Genomic DNA, 22,992 nt, shown 5'->3' with positions numbered 1-22,992 from the left:
TTAAATATTTATCAAGAAAAGAATCAAACTAGACCGGACTCAGTTACCTGATTTACAGTACGAGTTTGGAGTGGATTCAATGTTGCTTGATATAATTATAAGTAGTACCCCTTAATCCCAAAGTTAGACTGCACCCTGTTTTTATTGCAGATAATTCGGGTGAGAACCCTTTACATGGTAAAAGTCACATTACGAATATTCTTGTCACGAACTTGCCCTAACAGAATGTAAATCTGGAACATCTTTACATAGAAGAAAACTCTGAAACAATACGCATTTCCTTTCTGATTGAACAGGATGAGAATAATTTGCTGGATAAGATGTGAAATTTTATTATTTACTTTAAAATGATATCAATTCCATGAAAACGAACTATATATGATTTATCACTTTAAGCAAATTTCTTTGTTACAGAAGTGTACAGGAATTGCACATGATTTGCCGACAGCAACGGCCACAACACAAGTTTCAGTTGTTCTCAATCCAATGTTTTTAACTGCCAGATTGTATAAGGTGATGATCAGAGTTCAACAACCACCTTTTGTAATTTACTTGACACGTAATTGTCACAAAATTCAAAAGAAGATACACATAATTTGTCACATAACTGTGACAAATTCCCTGAGTCCAAAAGAAAGAATTTATATCAATAAACAGAAGCAGTGTGGCATCCTTACCTCTTTAACTGATGTGATCATGTTGATGTATGTATAAAACGCTACTCGAAAGAAGAACCCTTTCTCGTCATCCAAAACATTTCAACCTGGTTTGCCTTCGTATTCTTCAAAAACTATACTGAGATTTGTGTTGATACTTTCACCGAAAAGATGAGATATGGCAAGCAAATCAGTAAACGTATAGACAGTGTTAGTGCCAATGTCTTTAATGATGTGAGCCATCATGCTTTCTCTCGATTACCTGTAAATTTGAGTGAAATAATAAACTTAAGATATCATTAAATTTTCATCTTAAAATAAGTAAAGTTGATGGATTCTTACTTCGATTTTTCCGACCATGATACTTTCTTGAAAAGAACTTACTGACTGGAGTTTCTGGAACAGGTATCAGCTTCCCAAGGAGCGCAAGGGGCCAACTGATTTAAAGAGAAAATAATAATAATAAGATAATGAACTGTGAAGACATTACACAGACCATAGCTAAAAGCTATGAGACTATTTAGCAAAATGAATATAGATTAAATTTAACTTAATCTTAGAGTCTGCAATTGAAGAAGCTACTGACCTGACAATCCCAATAGCAATTGAGATTAGCCACAACTTCCAGTTAAGCTGTACAGTTTTAGCAAACTTCCCCAGAAACTCGACGATAACAACCTGGAAAACAAGAAACAGAATGTAATACCAAGCAAAATCTATAAAATAGATTACAACCAGATAAATTGCAAACAAATCTCACCTGAAGTACAACAGTTATTGCCACTATTCCAATAAAGAGATAATTTCTACTAAGTCCTTTGAAAATGTTCATTTCATCTGGCTTCCGAGCATTGAACTCATTAAAGATCTGCAGTCCATATATTTAAATTTCCATCAATACATCATAGCTATTTGCACATTCAAACACTGGTCTACTTCCTTCAAATAAAATCCATCACATGCGTCAAACAGATAAGAACCACCCATAAAATTTGATCCAACTACAACAAATATTTGTTAAGTGCTTATGTGAGTAGCTATGACTTACTTGACACAGGACAAATGCATTGAAAATAAGTGTATTCTTCACTTTGCTAGCATGTTCTCTACTCTGATCATCCAGATGCAATATCTTCTTGCCTTGGAAATTGAGAACAAGCAGAACACTCACTTGATATACAGCCTGAAATTTCCATGAACAATTTACATTGCCAGCTTAGAAAGATGGTCTTAATTGGAAAGAAAGAGGGTAGGTGAGGGGGGCAAGGAATGAAATTACCAGAATCATTAACAGCCAGAAAATAAACAATTATGTCTGCATAGATGAATACATACCTGTATAATCAAGTTCCTCCACATGATATTAGTTATTAGAGGTTCTCTGGAACACAATCATCACATTAGTATAACCATCATGAAGAAAAGAAGATAAAGAGGAGGGAAAGCACCAGGCTTTGTCATGCAATCTTTTTGCTAGAGGACAACAAACAACTTTTGAAGCAAACTAATCTTGGAAAGAGGCAAGTTGTCTATAGAATCCATCAATAAAAAAACAAAGTTCAATGAGATAATTAATGTTCACCATGGCCCCTCTACTTTCAATGAGATAATTAATGCCTGTACTCTCACATTAGATCCAATTAACCAATAGCATTGACACCATTACCTTTCGCAATTAAACAACGTTACTTGGCATTGATGTTGTACCTAGGTGACTCTTTTCCCCTATGTGGTAATAACATGACATATAACTACTTTGTTTCAAAATAAATGTCCACCCCATACAAGACAAATTTTTATGTATGGGTACTCTAAACACATACATTCCATACCCTTTAAGAGTGTAGTCCTCCTAAAATAACACAATAAATTAAAAAAAGCCACACTTTGTTATTAACAAGCATCTGTTATCTCAATGACATTAAAAACTTTGCAAAAGTGAATAACACCCTTTGACAATGAGATAGACAACCAATTCAAAACAAAGAATATTTAACAATTTTGTGAAAAATTATAACATAATTTATTTTCTAAAATATGTTTCTTCAATTCTAAATTTTGTTTCCATTTAAATCCCTATTTTTTTAATTTCATTTTTCTACTTTAGAATATTTATAAACAATCTATAATAATATTTCAATATATGAATATATGGAGTTTTTTTTTTTTTTGTGATCATACATTAGATAAATGTTGTAATCTTATTAGATATTTTTCAATATGTTAAAAGTAAAAATTAAAACAAAAGGAAATATGTACAAATGAAAAAAAAATCAGGACAAAGATAAAACGTATGTTCAAATTAAATTTGGCACCATACTTGTTAGTTCTAAAACAGATCCAACTTTTTGAAAATTATTAAAATTATACTTTTATGTCACGTAATCCACGTCAAATAAAAAAGCCACATGCCACCAAAGAAGTGCCATATTGGATAGTTAACCATGAAAGGTACGTTTTAACAGTTCTCCTTAGTTGCACCAAAAGTCAAATTTTACAATCAAATGTTTCCAATTGAATCTAAAGGGACCACACTGAGTACAGCCAGTGAACTTTTACTAATTAAAATAAACTTTTAAATACTATTAACAGAATGCAATAATAAGAAAAAGCTAAAATAAATAGACAAATATCGCAACAAAAGCCAAATTCCAATTAGGTGTGGGAAATTCAGACAAGAATTAGAAAGGTTGCTAAGTTAAGTTTTTACATTTTCTTTGTACATATGAGGCAAGATGGGAGCCGGGATTCAAACATTGAACCTTAACCCTCCTAACAAGGGATATCAACTGTTAGCCAACTTAAGTTTTCACCAACCAGTTCTTGTGAGTTTAAGGAAGAAATGCAAACTATTAAAATAATCAATACCCTATTAACTAGAAGACAAATTATGACCAATAATTAGAGAAACACCATATTCCAGCCCTCAAGAAAAGGTTTGCCAAGGCATAACCTGGGCGACCTGCTAATGTTTGTTAAGAATCTAGATTAATCAAAATCCCATACCTTCGACCAACAGGGGGCCGGTGCATCAGGTGGTCTGTTGGTGGTTCAGTAGCCAATGCCAATGCTCCAAGAGTATCCATGATAAGGTTAACCCACAGAAGCTGCATGAAGAGAGAGTATGATAGAGTACACATCTCCTTTCATACGAGCTAATGCACATATATGTGCTTATAAACACAGAGAGTGAACAAACCTGGACCGCATTTAGTGGAACATCACCAGACGAAACTGCAGCTACAACATTTATAACAAGAGCTGCAACATTAACTGTAAGTTGAAACTGGATGAACTTTTGAATATTTGCATATACAGATCTACCCCATCGGACGACCTAAAGTCATCACAAATTCAAGATTATGAATGAAAAAGGTTGATGTGAGAAAAGAAACTTTCAACGTTGATCATAAAGTAATATACTAGGAAGAAAAAAAATACCTTCACAACTGAAGCAAAATTGTCATCCAAGATGATGATATCTGAATTCTCTTTTGCAACTTCTGTCCCTTGAATACCCATTGCAAGACCAATGTCGGCCTGTAGATCAGAGACTTAGAAGTCAGCCTTCGGAACGATAATCACACATAACCTTTTGATGAATTATGATCGCCCACCCAATCCCAAAGAAATTCATTTTCTACAACATTCTTAAAAAGGGTTACTATAATCCATGATTTTCCAACTGAAGCCAATAAATTCAATCTAGTCCAATTCTTTGCAACTCAGAATAATGGGTTTACAAAGCAACTTTTATTAACCACAGATGTCAAAGCTTATCATAAGACAATCATTCTTAAAAAGCAATTTTCCACAAAGCAATAATCATTGCAGTCAAATAAGGCTGGTTTTTCCATCATTAAAACTTAAGAACTCACAATTGCAGTCCGATATGGAATGTATTGACTACACTATCTCGTTTAAAATCATCTTAGTAAAAATGGATTTTTTTTAAAAAAAAAAGAAAGTATAATGAGATTCAGGAATGACATGATAACAAAACAGTGTTATAAAGCATTCAGTTAAAAATATTTTCATCGATGACATAAAAGGCTAAGACATTGTCATACCTCATGTAGAGCTGGAGCATCATTGGTGCCATCTCCAGTTACAGCAACAACATGTCCCCTCTTTCTCAATGCTTGCACAAGTAGAAGTTTATCATTGGGTGATGATCGGCCCATCACCTATGCATAAACAACCCAATTAATTTAAATTTTCCGCTCTTAGTTTGGTGCCTCAAGCCAAATTCATAAAAGAATACAGAACGAGAGCATACACATATTTTCTCAGCAACTTCTTCCCTTTGCATATCGGATAGTGCACGAAAAGCTTTCCCCTCAATGAGATAAGGCTCAGAAGCATCTACATCTGAATGTAGTATCCCACATTCTAAAGCAATTGCCTTTGCTGTCTTAACGTTGTCACCAGTGACCATGCGTACCTATGGCACACGGATGGGAACTCTGTTAAATTATACGGCAAGTTACCAGATAAACCAGTATCATGTCAAAGAGAAATCACGAACCACACCGACAAGATTTATGTACTAATAATTAAGAATCGCACAGACCATTCACCATGAGTCACTCTTGTGACTTTTAATATGTTCATAGACCAATCTAAATTAATTAAAAGTTTTAAAAAGTCAAACTAAAATTCAGAAACATTTAGAGAGTTAAGATGTATCTATACCAAAAAAAGCTCCGAAAGCCTTTAGCAAGCATACTTGCAGCAGCGTACAAAGATTACAGCTCCTTCCCGATACAAGTGTAAGGAAAGCAGACAAAAATGAAGGAAACCAGATTAAATGAAAAACTCAAACTTGCAAAGCATTCTTCTGATTCTTAAAAAATGAGGAGCAGAAGAATTGACCACAAAAGATTTCTTGCTCTTGTTTGTGATTGGATTTGCAGAAGTTGGGGGTGGGAAGGGGGGAAATGCTTTTGAGAAATATAAAAAATGGACTGGGGTAGAGACTGTTACAAGTTGACAGAAATGAACAGAGAAATGCAAATTAAAACCTTTTGATAACATTGAAATCTTCTAATCAGGATGGGGCAGCAAGAGTAAAAAAAAAAAAGGGGAATGACACAAAAGACACCACAAAAAAAAAAAAAAGAATTCAAATGCAGCATATACAGACTTAAAAGGTTTAAAAACAAGAAAAATACTCAATCCATAACAAGCATTTTGCAATCACAATATAACCCTACATTTATAAATTGAAAAAACATTATAAACAAGCATTAGCATAAGTATAAACAGAATGATTAGTTATAGTGGATAAAATAATTATACCTTTACACCAGCCTTTTGGCATAATTGCACTGAATCTTGGACACCTTGCCGACAAGGGTCCTGCATAAATTCTCAATGTAACATACAACAAATCAAGCTAAAACTACATTCATGACACAATTGAACATGAATGTTGAAACAAAAGATCTTAGCAACATTGTCAGAAAAGAAATGCAGAAGTGAGATGTCTGAGTTTCTATTTAAGGAAACTTCAAATTACTAGTCTAAACAAACAACGAACTTATGAATATTAGGCCTCTAAGCTCAATTAGAGCAATATCCTCAGTAAGCTCAATAAAAGTGAAGTCATCTTTTACGATTCCCAGCCGTATCTTCCTCTCCTTCCATTAACATGGGTATCCTTCTTTAAGTCACATCTTCTCACAAGAGACTTTGTGGGTCTCCTTTTTACAGGTCCAAACCAAATGACACATGTTTTCCTGATTTTGTCAGCATTGGATCTGCACTTCACTTTCCTCCTTGCACAATCACTCCCAACTATATCTTCATTTATATATCCAAAATATCATAGCATTCTCTTCTCAACCATGATTTTTTTTTTGGGTATACTTTTGTAACTAACATTCAATTCTGAAATGCATTGTTGGTCTTCTTGCTGTCTTTAAAACTTTCTTTAACTTTCAGCATTTAGCAATCACACACAATTCAAGATGGAACTTCACCAAATACAAGACATAAGTTAAACTTTAAGGATGTGTAGGAGTTGGGGATGAAAAATTAAAACTACAATAGTAAAAGACATTATCTAAATAGAAAACAAAGCTACAGAAGAAAGTAGTAAAAATCATCTCTAGCATATGGACTTCACTGATTACTAGAGAAATTTATAATTTTCTGTGTTAGGCAAAACTGGCAAAGGGAAAAACATAATAGAATATGCAAGCTACTTCCAAATCAGAGAGGATAGAAAAAGAGTTGCAGAAAATGAATATTCAGTACAAAATGACATCGAGGGCAGTGAGAAATTTCAACAAGTTAATCCCTGAAACTCACAAGGCGACGTTGGTGCTTCTACCACATTGTCCAATCCATCCTCCGTATGTGAACACAAAAGTAAACATAAACTACCTCAAACAATAAGGACCTATGACTAAGCTCCTTCCCCTTATGCAAAATAATAAACAATATACCAAACAAATAAAGACATGCATATATTGTGTCAAAGCTACATAATTTTCTTCCCTGAGATATATACCTTTAGACCAACGATAGCCAGTAAAACGAGGTCATCCTCAGGTAAAGCCCATCGAGCAAGCTCTTCTTCATTAGTTGGAACCTTTTCACTTTCATATGATCTGTATGCAATAGCAACACAACGCAAACTACCAGCAGCCATACTTTCAATCGCCTTTTCAAAAAAGGCCACCTGTAAAACAAGGGAATTTCAACAAACAGAAATTCATTTGTCGAACGTTATCAACCACAGTACCAACAATTGCATCTAACTACAAGCATTACAGACTACATAGGTGAAATATAAAAAACTAAAACAATATAGAATGCAGCCACCATCCCAGAAGATGATAACTGAAAAAAAGAAGGTGACAAGGAAAGCATTAATTTCAATTTTCAAAGTTACACTGCTCAAACCTTTTCTTCATCCATAGCTACAACGCCATCATCAGTGTCAAGGTACCAAGAGCAGGCAGCCAACACTATTTCAGCAGCCCCTTTCCAGTGAATATGAACTTTAGAGTCCGGCTGGTAGATAAACAATCAAAAATAGTAAAATCAGAAGAGCCATTTAATGTGGATTAAAGGCAGAAATTATAATTATAAAAAACTATAAAAATATTTTCAAAATATTCACCATTTTCTTTCAAGCCAAAACATTTTCAGATTCAGTTGCATTCTGTAATAATGTATATGATTCATTCCTCTTAAATGATTCATGTTGTTCTAAGTCACATGGTATATTGATCTACAACAAAAATCTTGAAGGCATACCTGATCAGGCTAAGTTCAGTTCGGTTAACAGAGAATTCCATCTGAATGTTTACTATTGACTGGATAAATTGATAAAAATCAAAACAAATAGTTTGTGCAATAGAAACGCCACCTATATCTCACCAGTTTCCCAGACACTTATCAGACGATGACCATAAGCTCAAACAGCACCACCACCAAAGTCTCAGAATGATTCATTCTTCTTAGACGATTCATGTTGTTCTAAGTCATATGATATATTGATCTACAACAAGAAATCTAGAAGGCATACCTAATCAGGCTAAGTTCAGTTCGGTTAATGGAGAATTCCATCTGAATGTTTACTATTGACTGGATGAATTGATAAAAATCAAAACAAATAGTTTGTATAATAGAAACACCACCTATATCTCACCAGTTGCCCAAACAGTTCTCAAACAATGACAATAAGCTCAAACAGCACTCACCAAAGTCTCAGAAATACCAACCCACCCCCCCCCCCCCCCCCCCTTCAAAAAAAAAAAGCAACTAACCCATTAATAAACCATTAAAGTCCCTAAAACAGAAACTTAAGTTCAATTTCATCACCATTTAAACTTGAAGTTCCTACAACTACCTGAAATCACCGAATCCAACAATTTTCATCACCAAAAACAATGATCAACAATCTAAATGCAACTTCACTTGATATTGTGTATGCATGCCTACAACCAGTATCGTCAACGGTATAACCAGTACACGTCTTTTCCATGTTTGTGTGTGCATGCGAAGTTTCCTCTTTCTTTTTTGGCCAATATGCATGATTTCCTTATGGTCCCAAGTTTGTTGTTGACTACTCAAACATTAAAAATTAAAAAGTTTGATATTTCCCTCCTTTAACTATCAAAGGTACAGCTAACAATGAAAAATTCAAAATGAAAAAGAACTTCTATCAGGAGGGCTTTTCTTGCACCTACCGTCTTAAAAAAAAGCACGCTTGTGCGCCTGACTAAATCTGCCTCACCCAAAAGAGTCTTGAGGCACTTTTGTTTTCAGGCACCGTGCCTTAGCACACCTTAACAACACTGGTGTACATTAAAAGTCAAAGCAAAAGAAGATTTTGTACAAACAGCAGAAAAATTTGTCAAAAGAAAAGGGAAAAAGAAGGTGGATCACTGAAGAAAGAGGCAAAAGAAGCAAGTACAGCTGCCATGGCAGCCCAAAGAAAGAAGAAACAGCGAAAGTAGAAAGAACAAAAGAGTGAATGAGTAAAAAATAAACAAGATTCATACAAGGAAGAAACAAGAAGAATAAGCAAATTTTGGTGAAAGGCTGGCATCATGAGAGAATGGAGGAGGCGGATAACATATTTCTTTGGTGAATCACAAAAGCAGAAGACCAGAAAGAGGGGGCCCCAAGTTTTCTTTTGGCAGAAGACTCTGCTTGATCTGTTTAAGTGAAACAAATTCCTGAATGAGAACTGAAAATTCGGTTTTCCTAAGTTTCCTTATGCAATTTCAATTGACTAGGAAACATGTTCCTGTTGATCAAAGTTCCTTGCATGGGCCAAACTACAGAAAATGCCAAGAAAACTAAGGGTGGTGCTTTTGCAAACCAAACAGAAACAGACCACATCATAATCCTTGTTTAAAAACCAAGACCAAAAAGCATTTAAAATGCAGCTACCGCCTGAAATACATGGAACTATGATAAAATTGCTTATCAAACTTAACAATATAGTAACACTACCAATCGTATTGCAACCCCGCCTCGTTTTTTCTCCGAGTTGAAAGGGAATACATGAACAATTGAAGATCCCGACCTGACAGCATCAAAATTCATACCAAGCTACAACGATTCAAAGACTAAAGATTAGTATTAAAATTACAAATAATTAATGACAAGAATATAACATCAGGTGAGATACGTAACCTTGATTGCCCAATTAAGAATTGCTTTTTCTGTTGGTGATCCAGAAACCTCTACATCTCCACCTCCCTAAAGAAAGCGAACATAGGGATCAGAAAAGGCATTTCACTAAAGATTCTGCTTAATTAAATATGATTCAGCAAAACTATAAATTATTCAAACCTACATCCGGGGTAAAGACACTGCCATTTGCATTCACTGCAACGGCTTCAACAAGTAATGAGGTTAGCATATCAGGTAACTCTGAGCTGCTATCTGGAGGATCAATTTTTCTCCCACCAACATACGCTTCAACAACTGTCATCTGTTCAGAAAATAAACTTTATTATTGGATGGGCACAGGCACACACACACACACACACACACACATAGCAAGAGATAGATATTATTATGGCCCTTCCCCTAACTTTCTATCTGAGCCCAATCCCACCTCTGACATCTATCTTTTTATAACTCCTCTAGATTTTAGGCTTAGAATTTCTATAATTAATTTCTGAATGTTGTAAAGTTTCTAAATTCTACTTTAACTTCAAACACCAAACTTTGAAGATAAAGTTGTTTCATCATCATTTTATTACTTAGTTTTATTGATATATCAATTATTACTGGTGGAGTGACTTTGGTGCTGTTGTGGTATTAGAATATACTCAATAACTTGATTGATCATGATGGGTTCAAAAGTTTAATTGATATGTATTTAAATAGTTGACTGAAAGTATAAATTACAAATTATGAGAATTTGTTGTAAATTTAGGTGACTTAAAACCATAATGACTGTAACAATTGTCTAATAATCTAAAATTACAAACAAAAGATTACATTGGTCAATTAATTTGCAACTATAAATCAATTTGAATGGTTTAGAAATCGGGACAACTGATGCCTTAATAAGTGCAACTTGTTAGCTAATAATGTGGAAGTTGTAACTTGAAATTTTCAATCATCAATTTACTTGTATGTTTCAATCATCAAAATAATTTTAATTTTGTTAAAAAAATCTAAATTTAATTGCTTCGGGAAAACCAAAAGCAACTTTATTATATCAACATTGTCACTTTCATCATTATTCTACTTTTCTGATTTTGACAAATAATAAAAATTTCCTCTTCCCGCTACAATTATCAACACTATGCTTGTAAACTAACTAAAGAGCACTATCTTTTTCTCACACCACATTAATCTGCAATACGCATTCACATCAATTTGCAGATTATTAATTATTATTAATACATAAAAGCATTTTTTTTTTATTTTGAAAACAGTGGGAAAGATTCAAAATGGATGATGTTCTTATATTTTTCAAGTAGTTCAACTAGAAAGTAAAGTAACAGAAAATCCCTTATGTTTTGGAAGCAAGCACATTATTACTTGCCTGATTCAAAGTTAAGGTTCCAGTCTTATCACTGCAAATTGTTGTGGCAGAACCCATTGTCTCACAGGCAGAAAGCCTGCGCACCTGCATTTCAATTCAATTAAGAAGCATGAAACACATTTGTTCCCATGAAACAATTTTACATCAATGTCTAAGGATGCACAAAAAAATTCATCATACATACCAGAGCTTTATCTGCCATCATTTTTTTCATCGAGTAAGCAAGGCTGCATTGTACTACTTGTGTTATTATCATAGGTAAAAAGAAGCAAGGGGAATAGATGAATGAGAATTATTTACATGACCAAATTAAAATTTTTTGAACATATTATTTGCAGGCACAATTACAAGTCATAAGCTGCAGCATCTTCAAGATAAGATGGAAGAAGAGATATTTGGCATTCACACAACAAAGTGTCACCATGAGTTATTACCACAGTAAATTTTAAGTAAAACAAATAAACAAAACCAAAAGGAGACAGGTTGACATGGGGAAGAAAAAAGACAGCTGACAAAACGTGGGCTAGAGATAAGGAACAACTGAAAAAATGCAACCCAAAATCAAAGTATACATTAAAAACACTACAACTAGAGAAACAAAGCAATTCTGGAAATTCAAAGTACTTTTACATAAAGCAAACTTACGTTAATGTGACAGCTAACGGAAGCCCTTCAGGCACCGCAACAACCACAATAGTAACCTACATCATTCGATATTAGTCATACATGCCAGAACAAATATCCAGTTAAGTGTGCACATACAGACATGCATTTGGACAAAGGGTGATAAACAAGGAGCACATACTGCGACAGTGATAATCTTAATGGCTCCATCTACAGCATCGCCCCCACTAGTCTTGCCCGCAACAAACTGCTTTTTTCCACTTTCGTCTTTGGTATGACCAGTGAAGTACCTGAGTGAATCCAAAGTTCTAAGATGAATATCAAATGGCCAAGGAGACTTAAAAATAGAGTGGAAAGAATGAAAAGATTGTCATTAAGCCAAAATCTGAGTTACCTAACTAAAAGGACAACCAAGACTGCAAAAGCTACACTGAGTCCAACAAAACCGATGAAAGTCGCAACTCCATTCAAACGTACCTATAAACATTAAATCAAGGTAAACATAACAAGTAAAGCCTAAAACTTCATCAATTACCATCATGGGGAAACAGAAACCTGCAAGGGCGTTTCTTCACCAGTGTCTTCTGACAGATTAGCCATGAGCAAACCCCATTCAGTATTAACCCCGACCCCAGTTACCTGGGAATTAAACAGAGAGAATACTTATTTGAGCTATAAACAGATACAAGGTTTCAGTGCATACTTCAATTTATCAGAAACAAGATTAGAATGTAACAGTCTACAAGTTATCAATGTGAATAGACAAATATAAGATAGTAAAAGAGAACATCATATGCATCTGTTACAAAGGAAAACAGCAAAAAATGCAGCCTAAATGATTTTGGTGAAAATGTAGGTGAGTATTAAGAATGTTGCCCATGTACACCAAATACACAAATACAGTTAGTTGCGAGGAACAGCAGATTTTATTAAATTAAGTTCTAATACCTTTAAGACACTGTGTGTAAAGTGAATACTAAAAGTTTGAACAGGCTGATTGCCGCATACACAATACAATGATAAAAAGGGAAGGTACAAGAATAAAGAAGACAAGTCCTAAAATTTACCAGCATAATGCCACTTCCATCTGCCACTTTGCAGCCAGACATTAGAAAAGGTTGCTTGGTATCTTTGTGAACCTGCAACAAGGTGTAATAGCAATTTTCTTTTTTTCTTTTTTTTGAAACAAGATGAAATTGCAATTTGCAAGCATGCATAGAATAAGCATATCATTAAATAGCACTAAGGATTTTAAGGCTTACAATATCACTCTCTCCAGTCATGCTAGATTCATCTATTGCCAGAGAGTGACCAGAGATTAAAATTCCATCAGCAGGGACCTAAAAGGCAGATTTAAAAATTCCAGCCAAACACTGCATTTAAAAGGATAATAGAAGTGAAAGGCATGAACTAGAGCCACATACCTGATCACCAATGTTGAGGGGTACAACATCACCAACAACAATATCATATATCGAAATTTCAACTCTTCTACCTCCTCTAACAACCTGCCATGTAGCATTCAAACATAAAGTCCAAAAGAATAATGTTTATAATCATATCAATTGTTAACCAGTGGAAACCTACCTCCAAATGTATGTTTCTCTTCTCCTCATCTAGTTTTTGGAACTGAAGAGATTGTTTATAGTCACTAATAGCTGCAGATTTAAAAAGGCATGATATAAAAAATTATACACCCAGTATTAAAACATGCAGCAACATCAACACTTAAATTGGAGTAATAAGAACTTCAAAAAAAAAGAATACAAAAACTCTGTTTCTACATTTGTGGCTTGATGCTCAACCAATCCACACTTAGAAGATGGGGATGAAAATTCAAAAACAAGATCTAAAATAAGCCATAACATAAGATAATGCAAACTTCAATTGCCATACACCCTTACTAACGAATATTGATTATCAAATGCACTTACCAACAAGGCTTAGCAAGGAATAGATAAATTTTTGGCAAATATTAGTTGCTATATGGTTATTCCTCATGGCATCATTATCATTCATAGAAACACACCAATTGTTTGAACTTGAGACTCCAATTTGGAGGTCTGAAGTTTGAATCCTGAGAGAGCAGGGTTGGATTTATGGGATGGGAGAGGGTTACCTCCCATTATGTAATCCCATGTACCAAAAGAATAATCATTATAACTATCAATTCTAGTTAAATTGAAATTTTAAATGAGAAAAGAATATGTTTTATGCTCAAAATAAGTTTAGGGTCATTTCATATTTGTGTTGGTACTCTGGGTTCGTATTTGTTCAGGTTAAGAGTCAGGACAGGTTCTCGTCATTGACTTTTAAAGTCAAGTTCGGTGGTTTTTCCACATGGTTCAGTTTCTCCTAGCTTTATTTAGCAGCTAAAACTCTTTAACTCTTAAGTTCAAATCTTACTAAGAAGATGATGGGAGTGTATAGGACCAGAGATTACTTCCATTTGTGTAGCTCAAAGCCTACGTAACAAAAAAAAGAAAATCAAATAAGTATGATATACAGCATAAATTCAGGACAGGAGTTACTAACATAGGGTAGAAGCCCATGCCACTCACTGTTTTGGCTTGGCAACAGGTTGGTGATATCCCAAGTTTTTCATTGCATTGTGGTCTATCTTGTTGGGTAACTAGGACTAAACTCCAAGCACAATGGTAGCCCAAGTGTATGACACAAGAATCGTGTGAGTGAGGTTGACAGGTTTGTTTGTAACAGAGGCAGAAAACAGATATCCCAAAAGGAAAACAAGAACAAGAAAGGCTGTCCTTGACTATAAGTAGCCTTGGCACCACATAACTGCATGGTTTTGGGAAGTTACAGTTGCAGTACAAGACACTAGCCTTGTTTCACATGTCAATTAAGCACTAAAAGGACAATCTTTTTGCTTAGCTTTAAAGTTGAGCTAACTACTAAAATGATTTAAGAATGCAGAAATAATCTTATTGCAAAGAATGCACGCCTAAAAATGAACTTTGTAATCACATACTACTAATTAAAAGGCAAAATGCAAAATATCTGCATCAGTGTATTAAGTTCATCTACCAGAGGGATTTATTAACTGAAATTACATATATTGATTCAATCAACAATTTCCAGCAATGCTTTCAAAAATGAGTAGTTAAATAGAATCAAGTAGAACAAAGGGAAAGATTAACAACAAAAAAAGTGTATATTTTTATGTATCATGCCAAAAACTGCAACAACTTTACACAATCAGTTCAGTACCTGTCACAACAATAACAAGTATAACTGCAAATGCTATGCTACCCCCATCATACCAGCCTTCCTTGGGACCCTGAAAATGAAAATGACAGCATATATGAAAACTGAAAATTCTTATTTAAAAGGCCTAGTTACGTAGAACAACACAAACAGCTTGAAGAAGAAAATATCTACTTCAAACAAAAAAACTGATGCAGAGGGTACATATTTTGTTGGTCACAACAAAGAAATTGATATTATGCAATACTCATGCCTGAAGAAATTTTGGCATTTGCTTGAGTCCCATACTTAATGCAGAGATAATGTACAATATGCTTTGAACATATATATTAAAGACTTCTATTCACCAGTCATAAATTTCAGTGCTGACCTCATGATGTAAAAAAGTGAGGTTTGCCAACCAAAAACCCAATTGCTGACCTCATGTTAGTAACTAGTTGAATATATACTTACAACCTCATGACATTCTAGTCTCAGAAACCATGTCACACATCAATGAAGAACACAACATAAATCTATGAAGTCATGTCACAGTAGACCAGCATTATGAATATCCTCCTTATGATTTTATGAAACAAAAGATGTCTCTTCCGATTGTGTTATTTACATATGCATAGTGTTGCTTTTATCAATACAGTAATATTATCAAATTATAAAAAATAATTTTATTGCATCTCGAAAGGAAAAAAGGAAAAGAATTATAATCATAACTTAGCAACATTTGCTCATGAAAATAAAAATACAATGTAATTAAACATGCATAAGAAAGCTCACCTCTGTCTTTATCCCCAAAGCCAGAGAAGCTACAGCAGCTACCACCAAAATTATCAAAGTAAGATCTTGGCAAGCTTCCCAGACAAACCTCTGTGTGCAAAAAAGTAAAGGTAATGGATCATAAATATTCCATTCACAGAACAAAAACTAAACAAAATTAAATTTATAAGCATACAAACAGAATATGAACAGGAGGGAACCAAAAAAAAAATACAAGAAAGACAAATGGAAACTGAGATGTACCCAAAAACTTCTTCCTTTTTTCCGAGGGTATGTGTTTGAACCAAATGCATTCCTCCGTTTCAGTAAATCAGTGTCATCTCCATGAATCCCTTTCTCCAAATTTGTTTTCAGCAACTCTGACAGCCCATTAGCCTGATTTAAAAACACAACAAACATATAAACCTAAGATAAGTGGAAAATCATTAAAAAACATATATATATATTAATCAGCAAGTTTTATTTTCATAAACTTGCCCCTCCATATTCCTGCAGAGCATTAAGATTGTGATCCCTAGTCACTGAAGCAAGTTGCTCTGGTCCAATTCCAAAATCACCGCCAGCAGGTGGGTGTGGAATTGGAATCCCTGCAAAATCAAAGCACTGTGATAAACATCTAAATCAAAACAATAAGCTTTATAAGCAGTTGCACCACCAAAAAGCAGTGGGTAAAACACATAATACAACATTCTTAAAAAACCATATTTTTTGTGATAAATTACATGCAACACAGTAAGATACATTACCTAAAAGAAAGCTAAAATAGTATCAACTTATATGTAATGCTAATAAAAAGCTCAAGTTGGTCAAAACCAACTTGATCAATGGCTTTATACATAGTATTCATTAATATAGATACTAGTCTAGATGAAAGACGGCAAAAAACAGAGGAATTGATCAGCAGAGTTTGTTTGAAGGAAAGGCTTGGCCACAGAAAAACAAAAGCTATGTTAGTAAGATTTTACCCAAGAGGTTGTTTTATATGAACATCGATTAATGAATTATGATATAATATCAAGACGGCAGTTTTTCTTAGATATGAAATTTGCAAATGCATTATCATTTCATTTAATCAATAAATGCTGCTTTCGTTTAGCCCTTCTCAAACAATTACTATCTCAAATCAAATGGCTAATTCAACTCTATGGCATCTCTGAAGAAACAAGAAGTACACAAAATGTAACAAGGTAATAGAAAGAGTTACAAAGACTGGACAACACTAGATATTTAATAGTATTGGATATCAAAAAAAGAAAATAACAAAGTGTCAACAAAAACCAACAATGACTTTTACAGAGATAGATCTAGATAGGTATTAAAAAGTCAATCCTAACCATAGTCTTCAAAAGTGCAGCATGTCTCAGATCATCTACAGGTTAGGGGACGGGGTAAATGACATAGTTAGTGCCATGGAACAAGGGGATAGGCTTGGTTTGCTAACTCATGTCCCCGCACACTTTAAAACATTATCTAAGTTATTTGGTGATAAACATAGGTGTTTTTTTTATTTCATAAGTACATTTCTATGTAAACATACAAGTATACAGATATTTTAAAAATCAACGCTTTATATGAATGTAGAAAGAAAGCAATCAACATTACATCTTATTTAGTGCTTTTGGTACATCTAAATTATTTTAAGAGGCAAATAAGAAACGGTCAATTTCAGAAGCAGTTTTTTTATTTGCGCCAACTACTAAAGAATTTGATTGGCTAACTATATCAAAGAATATTAAAGGGAAATGTTGAGAATGAGGTACATCTGAAGTGAACTACATAGCAATTAATGAGCCTGAAGCCTACTTAAAACACAATATCAACAAAAAAGTTAATTTGTGCACCTAACCGTTATTATCAATTTCCTTGAATTTTTGTCTTTTCTTTTTCTTTTTCTTTTTTTTTTGACCAAAGCATCTCTCTCCTTTTCTCAGTCAAATCCTCTTCTCTTGCCCTTTCTCTCCACCAGTTCTTCATGCCTCTCTTTTCTTTTCTTTTCTCAGTTATTCTTGTTCTCTTTCACCCAGCAATCTGTATTCCAGATTTGGGTGACTCAAATTGTAAACCAAAAAATCCCATAGATAAACAATAAAATGCACAAAAGCAACAGAGATACTAAGATATGACAAGCCTAAATTCTAGGTTGACCACCATTTGAAGAATGAAAAGTATAAATAACTCATATGAAAATATGAGAAATATTTTATGTCTCAACAGAAGAAAGGGAAGAAATCTGGAACATATAAAAAATTAAGTTCAAAAAGACCAAAAAAAACAAGAAAAAAGACATGCAGGTAGAATATGAAGCAAGGTAGTAAAGAGTAATGACAACACATAGCGGAATCTCGATTGGATGAACCTGCTGACACGGCAACAATGCAAGAATAGAATATCAAACCAAAGCTATAAAACATAAGCACTATCCTTACAAATCATTCTACTGGGCTGAGTATAAGATAAGCAGAATAAGTACCATTTACTCGTTCACCGGCTTGTTGGAAAAGATATGCAGCCTAATATAGCCAAAAACAAAAAATTAGAGGAGAAAGCTTCAACCTCAATCCCATAAAGAACACTACTCAATCAAGGATAGCATACTCGTATAGCTTGCGCATGTGCTCTGATCTTCCTTAATATCTGCTTCTTCTCTTCTTCCTTTTTCAAGTCCAAGGTATATCTAAATCGACGAGAAGCATTAAGCACCAGTGCAGCTTGCTACAAAAGACAATTTATTAAGTCACCATTCAGAACCTATGACAATTATCACTTTCTAAGAAATAAGGAAAAGACTAGAAACCCAACTATATCAGAAAAAGCAACTAGGCTCAAACCACCAAGTGACAATGCTCACTAGCAACTAGGAGATTTCCACTACATAGTAGATAGTTTTCAAATAAAATTTTGCGAGAAGAAATGGTGCTACTCAAAAGCATCTAGTTCAAAGAATTTTCCTAAAAGAAAAAAAAAATAAGTTAAAACCAACATGATAATTAACCTCAACATTATTCTAAGAAGACTAGAAAGCAAATTGGGAGCAGCTAAATCTATTTGATAAAGCAAACATAAAATTCTGAAGTGCAAACATCAAAACAAGGCCAAACTCAAGCACAGAAAAACATCAAATTCAAGAGCAAAGGAATGCAAACCTTCAATAATGCCAAAAAAACTAAATCATAAAACTTAAATATTAGGTGCAGAAGCAAAATAGCAGCCATTTAAGTTTACTGGAGCAGGATTGTGCCAGATAGGGTATCGCATTAATTGTCTGTTTTGAAACAGCCGTAAGTTTACTTAGTTGCTAAAGAAGAGGTTTTTCTTTGATTCATTTATTTGAAGATGGGGTATTTTAGGGAGGTTGTCCCAATTTTTAGGGCCCACTTAGTTCCAGAAAAATAGTTTCCATTGTCAATCTTGCATTTTCTTTACATATAATTTAATAAAATAAGGTATTTGACAAGCCTTGTTTTCTAGTTTTAAGGAGAAAAAAAAGAAAAACAACCTAAAACAGTTGTCTACTTTTTAGAAAATTAGAACAAACACAGGTTTTCAAATTTTATTGATTGTAAACAGGGGAGAAGTAGAGATGTAAAATGAAAAACAAATCCCAAAATTAACGGGCCAAGAGTCCTAAGCTGTCTTGGGTGAAACTCCTTCCTATTGCTACTTGTTTCTACAGTTGATTTTGTAAAAATATAGCCTATTTTTACACAACTATCTCACTTGCCATCCTAAGCTGACTCATTAGGGTACCGTTTTACTTATTTTTTTCACTACCTCATATTCACTTCCAACAGCAAACAAAAAAAAAACACTAAAAGGGTGTTAGAATACAAAGTGAAGAGAATTTTTAACATTAAAAAACATGTATTTTTAAGAACAAAATACAAATATGTAGAATAATTATGCTAAAATTGGTGTTGCATTTTAATCAATTGCAATGCTTTGTATGATTTCCTTTTCTTTTCTTTTTTTTTTGTTAACTTTTTAATCAGAAAAAAGCAAAAACCATAAAGCAAGTAGAAAAAGCAACAAGACCGGATCAAGACAGCAAAACAATCAAAAAATTGCTCTATGAAAGACAGGTGAAACCAATCAAAACTTCTATGGCTCGAACAGAATGGAAAAGGCCCAAAAAAAGAGCGAAAGAGAGAGAAGAAAAAAAGAAATAAAAACAAAAAGTGAAAGAAATTGAGGGTAGGGGATGAGAACAAGCTTATGAGAGAATGGAAGTTCAGTTTCCCTCTTGATTTATTTGCATGAACAACCCCAAGCAGTATTAAACCCTTGCAGTCGGGAAGGTTATGCAGCTCTCATCTGTTCTTTTTATTTTTTTTATTACTATTTTATGAAGGAATATGAGAGAGTTAATCCAGGGGCAATATAATGTGTTAATTTATTCTCCGTACGCCCAAAATTAGTAGCCCAAGACCATTAAAATCAAAAGCATAAAGTAATAATCAGCATCACTTAACAAAGCATTGAATATATCCAAATTTTTTACACAAAATAGAGAGAAATTAGGGCATTACCCTCCAACGGCGGAGACGTTCGATGGGAGCATTCTTAGTACTGGTGATGTCAAAAGGACCAGCGGAAAACTCATCGTCTTCGTTGTCGGAGTGGACGGAGCGGCTGCTTCCGGCCTCCACGTCATTCGGCCGCCGGTAAGGCGACCCCTTGAATAAGCTACTCATCACTCTGTGTGTCGCAGGAGAGATGGCACCGTCATTCTCTATTTCTCACTATCACTAGTATTATCTTTCATTCAATATTCACAAAAACTTTGTTTTCATTTCAAGCTCTCGCCTCTTCGATTTACCGATTCGTCTCTCTAAACTTTTCCCTCTCTCTCTTATGCGATTTGGAATAAAGACAAAAAGGAGAGATTGCAGGGATCTTCTTTGTTAATAAATCTCCAATTTCTCGCCCTGTAAAAATTCAAATCCTACTACTATTTTGGCTTATACCAATACTGGTCTGCTTGCAAAGCTTAGAAATAACAAAAACTAAACTGATTAGAGATTTTTCTCTTCTTTTCCTATGTTCCAAACAACAATAGAATTAGTTAGTGGAAAACCCATCCCATCAACTAAAGAAGGTAAGTTCTAGGTTTACCGGTTGGCCTTCCCCTTTCAGTAATGGGTATTTTACTAACTTCGAAAACATTGCGACTTAGTGAGGATAAAAAGTAATATTTTACGGGGAGCACTCAACACAGTTTTTCTTTTTATTTTTTTCGGAAAACCACTCACGAGAAAACCGACGCAGCCTCACAACTCCAAACCATTTCTTTTTCTTTTTCTTTTTCTTTCTTATTAATTAATAAAATATATTATTAATTAATAAGAATATATTAAAAGAAGCAGTCCACAGTAACGAAGGCGGTCTTTGATTTACGCACCGAAAAGCGCCTCGTATAACTTACTTCAACCGTCTCTTATTAAACAAGAGACGAGGGGAGAAGAAGAAGACAAACCGACCGCCGAGCCGTCCAACCATGTACGGCTTTTTTTCGAATAACGAAAACAAAAACATCAAACAAGAAAGAGAAATGGCGTTTTTTTTTTATCAACTGTACCTGCGTTACGGTTCTCTTCTCTATGACTATAACAAAACGCCGAAAGCACTTGTTGCTTCTTTGGCTTCTTCTCTTCTTTTTCTCCTTACGCTTCTCGTAGCTTCCCCTCGAGTTTACTCCAAATCCTCTGAAACTATTTCAATAAAACAGTAGCCTTACAATATAGACGATGAAGGCAAGAAATCAAAGCTTACGCTTCGATGATTTGGTACTTGAAAAAAAGGAAAGAACAAAAAAGAAAGGAAAAAGAAGAGAATGTGAATATTTAGTTGCCTTTTTCTTTTTTGCCAGAAAATAAAGGAAATTAATGGATCCTACTGAATGTGCATACTCCGATTTACAGCGAACGTGGTTTCCTCTTTTGTTTCTATTTTTTTTCTTAATTTTTGGTTTAACAAACGGAGACTGCATCCTTAAGCCAGCTGCGGATCGCGAAGGGGGAGGGGCAAAAGATTAGCAAAGCTGTCATTGGACGGTTGGACCGTGCTTTGGTGACGACCCAGAAGCGAAAAATTTGCTAAGTTTAAACGTGGCAGCGCGTGATTTTGATTTATTGACACGAGTGTCTTGCGATAGAAACGTCCGTCTACAACGGTCCCAGCGGGGGATCATTTTCCGCTATCATAGATAGTTTCCTTTTATACAGCTGCTAGTTTCCTTTTATACAGCTGCTAATCTATCAACGACTTCAAATTTATATTTTCGATTATACCACCGACATCTTACAGTTTCTTCGGATTATACCATGTACTGCACAAGTTTTAAATTTTTAATAAGAAACCATATAAGTTTATGCTAACAAAATTGTATGGTAAGGGTAGGGGTGTCCAAATTCAAATCGAATGGAAGATTTGATCTAAATCAAAGTGAGTTTAGTTTTTTTAATTCGATTAGTTTGATATTTAGTTATTTTGGTTAATTAAATTCTATTAAAACAGTTTAATCGATTCGATTTTTGATTTAGAATTTTCTTAATCAAACTAATAGAATTAATCAAATTGAGTAATACTTACATAATCAAGGATAATTTGAGATTTTCCTACCTTAAGGAATTAAAGTATATATTTTTCATGTGCAAAGTCTAAGATCAAAATATATAATATTAACTTCATATTTCTATTGACAGTGTCTTAATTAAAGGAAACAAATATATTGAAAGCAGACGCTGTTGAAGAAGATATGAGCTTCGACTTCAAAAACAAAACAAATTTTTTTATTCTTCATTTTTAATTGTTTAATTAAAAAAATAAAATAAGAAAATATCTCAATATGAAATCCAGTCAAAAAATACACATCCTCATAATTTTGTTCCCTCCATATTTACAAAGTTAGTATTTGGTAACTAAATCAAACTAACCGAAATAGTTCAACGTTTGATTTTTGGGTTAGTACAAATATTTCAATTTAGTTTTGTTTTTTAAAAGAGTTACGTTTTTTTTAATTTTGAGATTTTTAGAACTGAGTTCACCAAACTAATCTTTTACACACTCTTAGATAAGGGTGTGACTCATCAATTTGTAACATCATAGTGTAGAGATAAGTAAACTTGTAGTTGTAGTTGGACAAAAATACTTTATTTTTTGTTTAATTAATTATTAAGAAACTTTTAA

The 22,992-nt window shown here is 34.0% G+C and overlaps 1 protein-coding gene across 4 annotated transcripts in view; it reads right to left on the bottom strand.

Annotated features, from left to right (window-relative positions):
- Positions 358-22,992, bottom strand: part of LOC18589453 (calcium-transporting ATPase 10, plasma membrane-type) — a 35,221-nt gene continuing 12,586 nt past the window's right edge. The window contains exons 1-36 of one of the 4 annotated variants that reach the window (XM_007014433.2): positions 21,656-21,942; positions 21,383-21,515; positions 20,334-20,502; positions 18,403-18,519; positions 18,278-18,317; positions 16,285-16,394; positions 16,051-16,182; positions 15,808-15,897; positions 15,037-15,106; positions 13,396-13,466; positions 13,233-13,316; positions 13,071-13,148; positions 12,876-12,947; positions 12,364-12,447; positions 12,203-12,285; positions 11,990-12,098; positions 11,830-11,885; positions 11,369-11,411; positions 11,185-11,268; positions 9,979-10,116; positions 9,816-9,881; positions 9,633-9,731; positions 7,569-7,679; positions 7,174-7,344; positions 5,958-6,017; positions 4,936-5,100; positions 4,727-4,843; positions 4,098-4,196; positions 3,856-3,993; positions 3,663-3,763; positions 1,992-2,037; positions 1,705-1,839; positions 1,417-1,524; positions 1,243-1,334; positions 999-1,093; positions 358-918 (exon numbers count right to left, since the gene is read on the bottom strand). In XM_007014433.2, coding sequence (XP_007014495.2) covers positions 899-918; positions 999-1,093; positions 1,243-1,334; positions 1,417-1,524; positions 1,705-1,839; positions 1,992-2,037; positions 3,663-3,763; positions 3,856-3,993; positions 4,098-4,196; positions 4,727-4,843; positions 4,936-5,100; positions 5,958-6,017; positions 7,174-7,344; positions 7,569-7,679; positions 9,633-9,731; positions 9,816-9,881; positions 9,979-10,116; positions 11,185-11,268; positions 11,369-11,411; positions 11,830-11,885; positions 11,990-12,098; positions 12,203-12,285; positions 12,364-12,447; positions 12,876-12,947; positions 13,071-13,148; positions 13,233-13,316; positions 13,396-13,466; positions 15,037-15,106; positions 15,808-15,897; positions 16,051-16,182; positions 16,285-16,394; positions 18,278-18,317; positions 18,403-18,519; positions 20,334-20,498 — 3,249 coding nt within the window. In that variant the 5' untranslated portion in view covers positions 20,499-20,502; positions 21,383-21,515; positions 21,656-21,942 and the 3' untranslated portion in view covers positions 358-898. Of the gene's footprint in view, positions 919-998; positions 1,094-1,242; positions 1,335-1,416; positions 1,525-1,704; positions 1,840-1,991; positions 2,038-3,662; positions 3,764-3,855; positions 3,994-4,097; positions 4,197-4,726; positions 4,844-4,935; positions 5,101-5,957; positions 6,018-7,173; positions 7,345-7,568; positions 7,680-9,632; positions 9,732-9,815; positions 9,882-9,978; positions 10,117-11,184; positions 11,269-11,368; positions 11,412-11,829; positions 11,886-11,989; positions 12,099-12,202; positions 12,286-12,363; positions 12,448-12,875; positions 12,948-13,070; positions 13,149-13,232; positions 13,317-13,395; positions 13,467-15,036; positions 15,107-15,807; positions 15,898-16,050; positions 16,183-16,284; positions 16,395-18,277; positions 18,318-18,402; positions 18,520-20,333; positions 21,080-21,382; positions 21,516-21,655; positions 21,943-22,992 lie in introns of those variants that run through there. The other 3 variants (XM_018127328.1, XR_001929439.1, XM_018127329.1) reach the window with 3 other exon arrangements.

Source organism: Theobroma cacao, chromosome 9 (genome assembly GCF_000208745.1).
Source record: "Theobroma cacao cultivar B97-61/B2 chromosome 9, Criollo_cocoa_genome_V2, whole genome shotgun sequence".
In the NCBI taxonomy this organism is placed as follows: domain Eukaryota; kingdom Viridiplantae; phylum Streptophyta; class Magnoliopsida; order Malvales; family Malvaceae; genus Theobroma; species Theobroma cacao.
The sequence above is the reverse complement of the archived record's forward strand: the minus strand, read 5'-3'. Positions and strand labels throughout refer to the sequence as shown.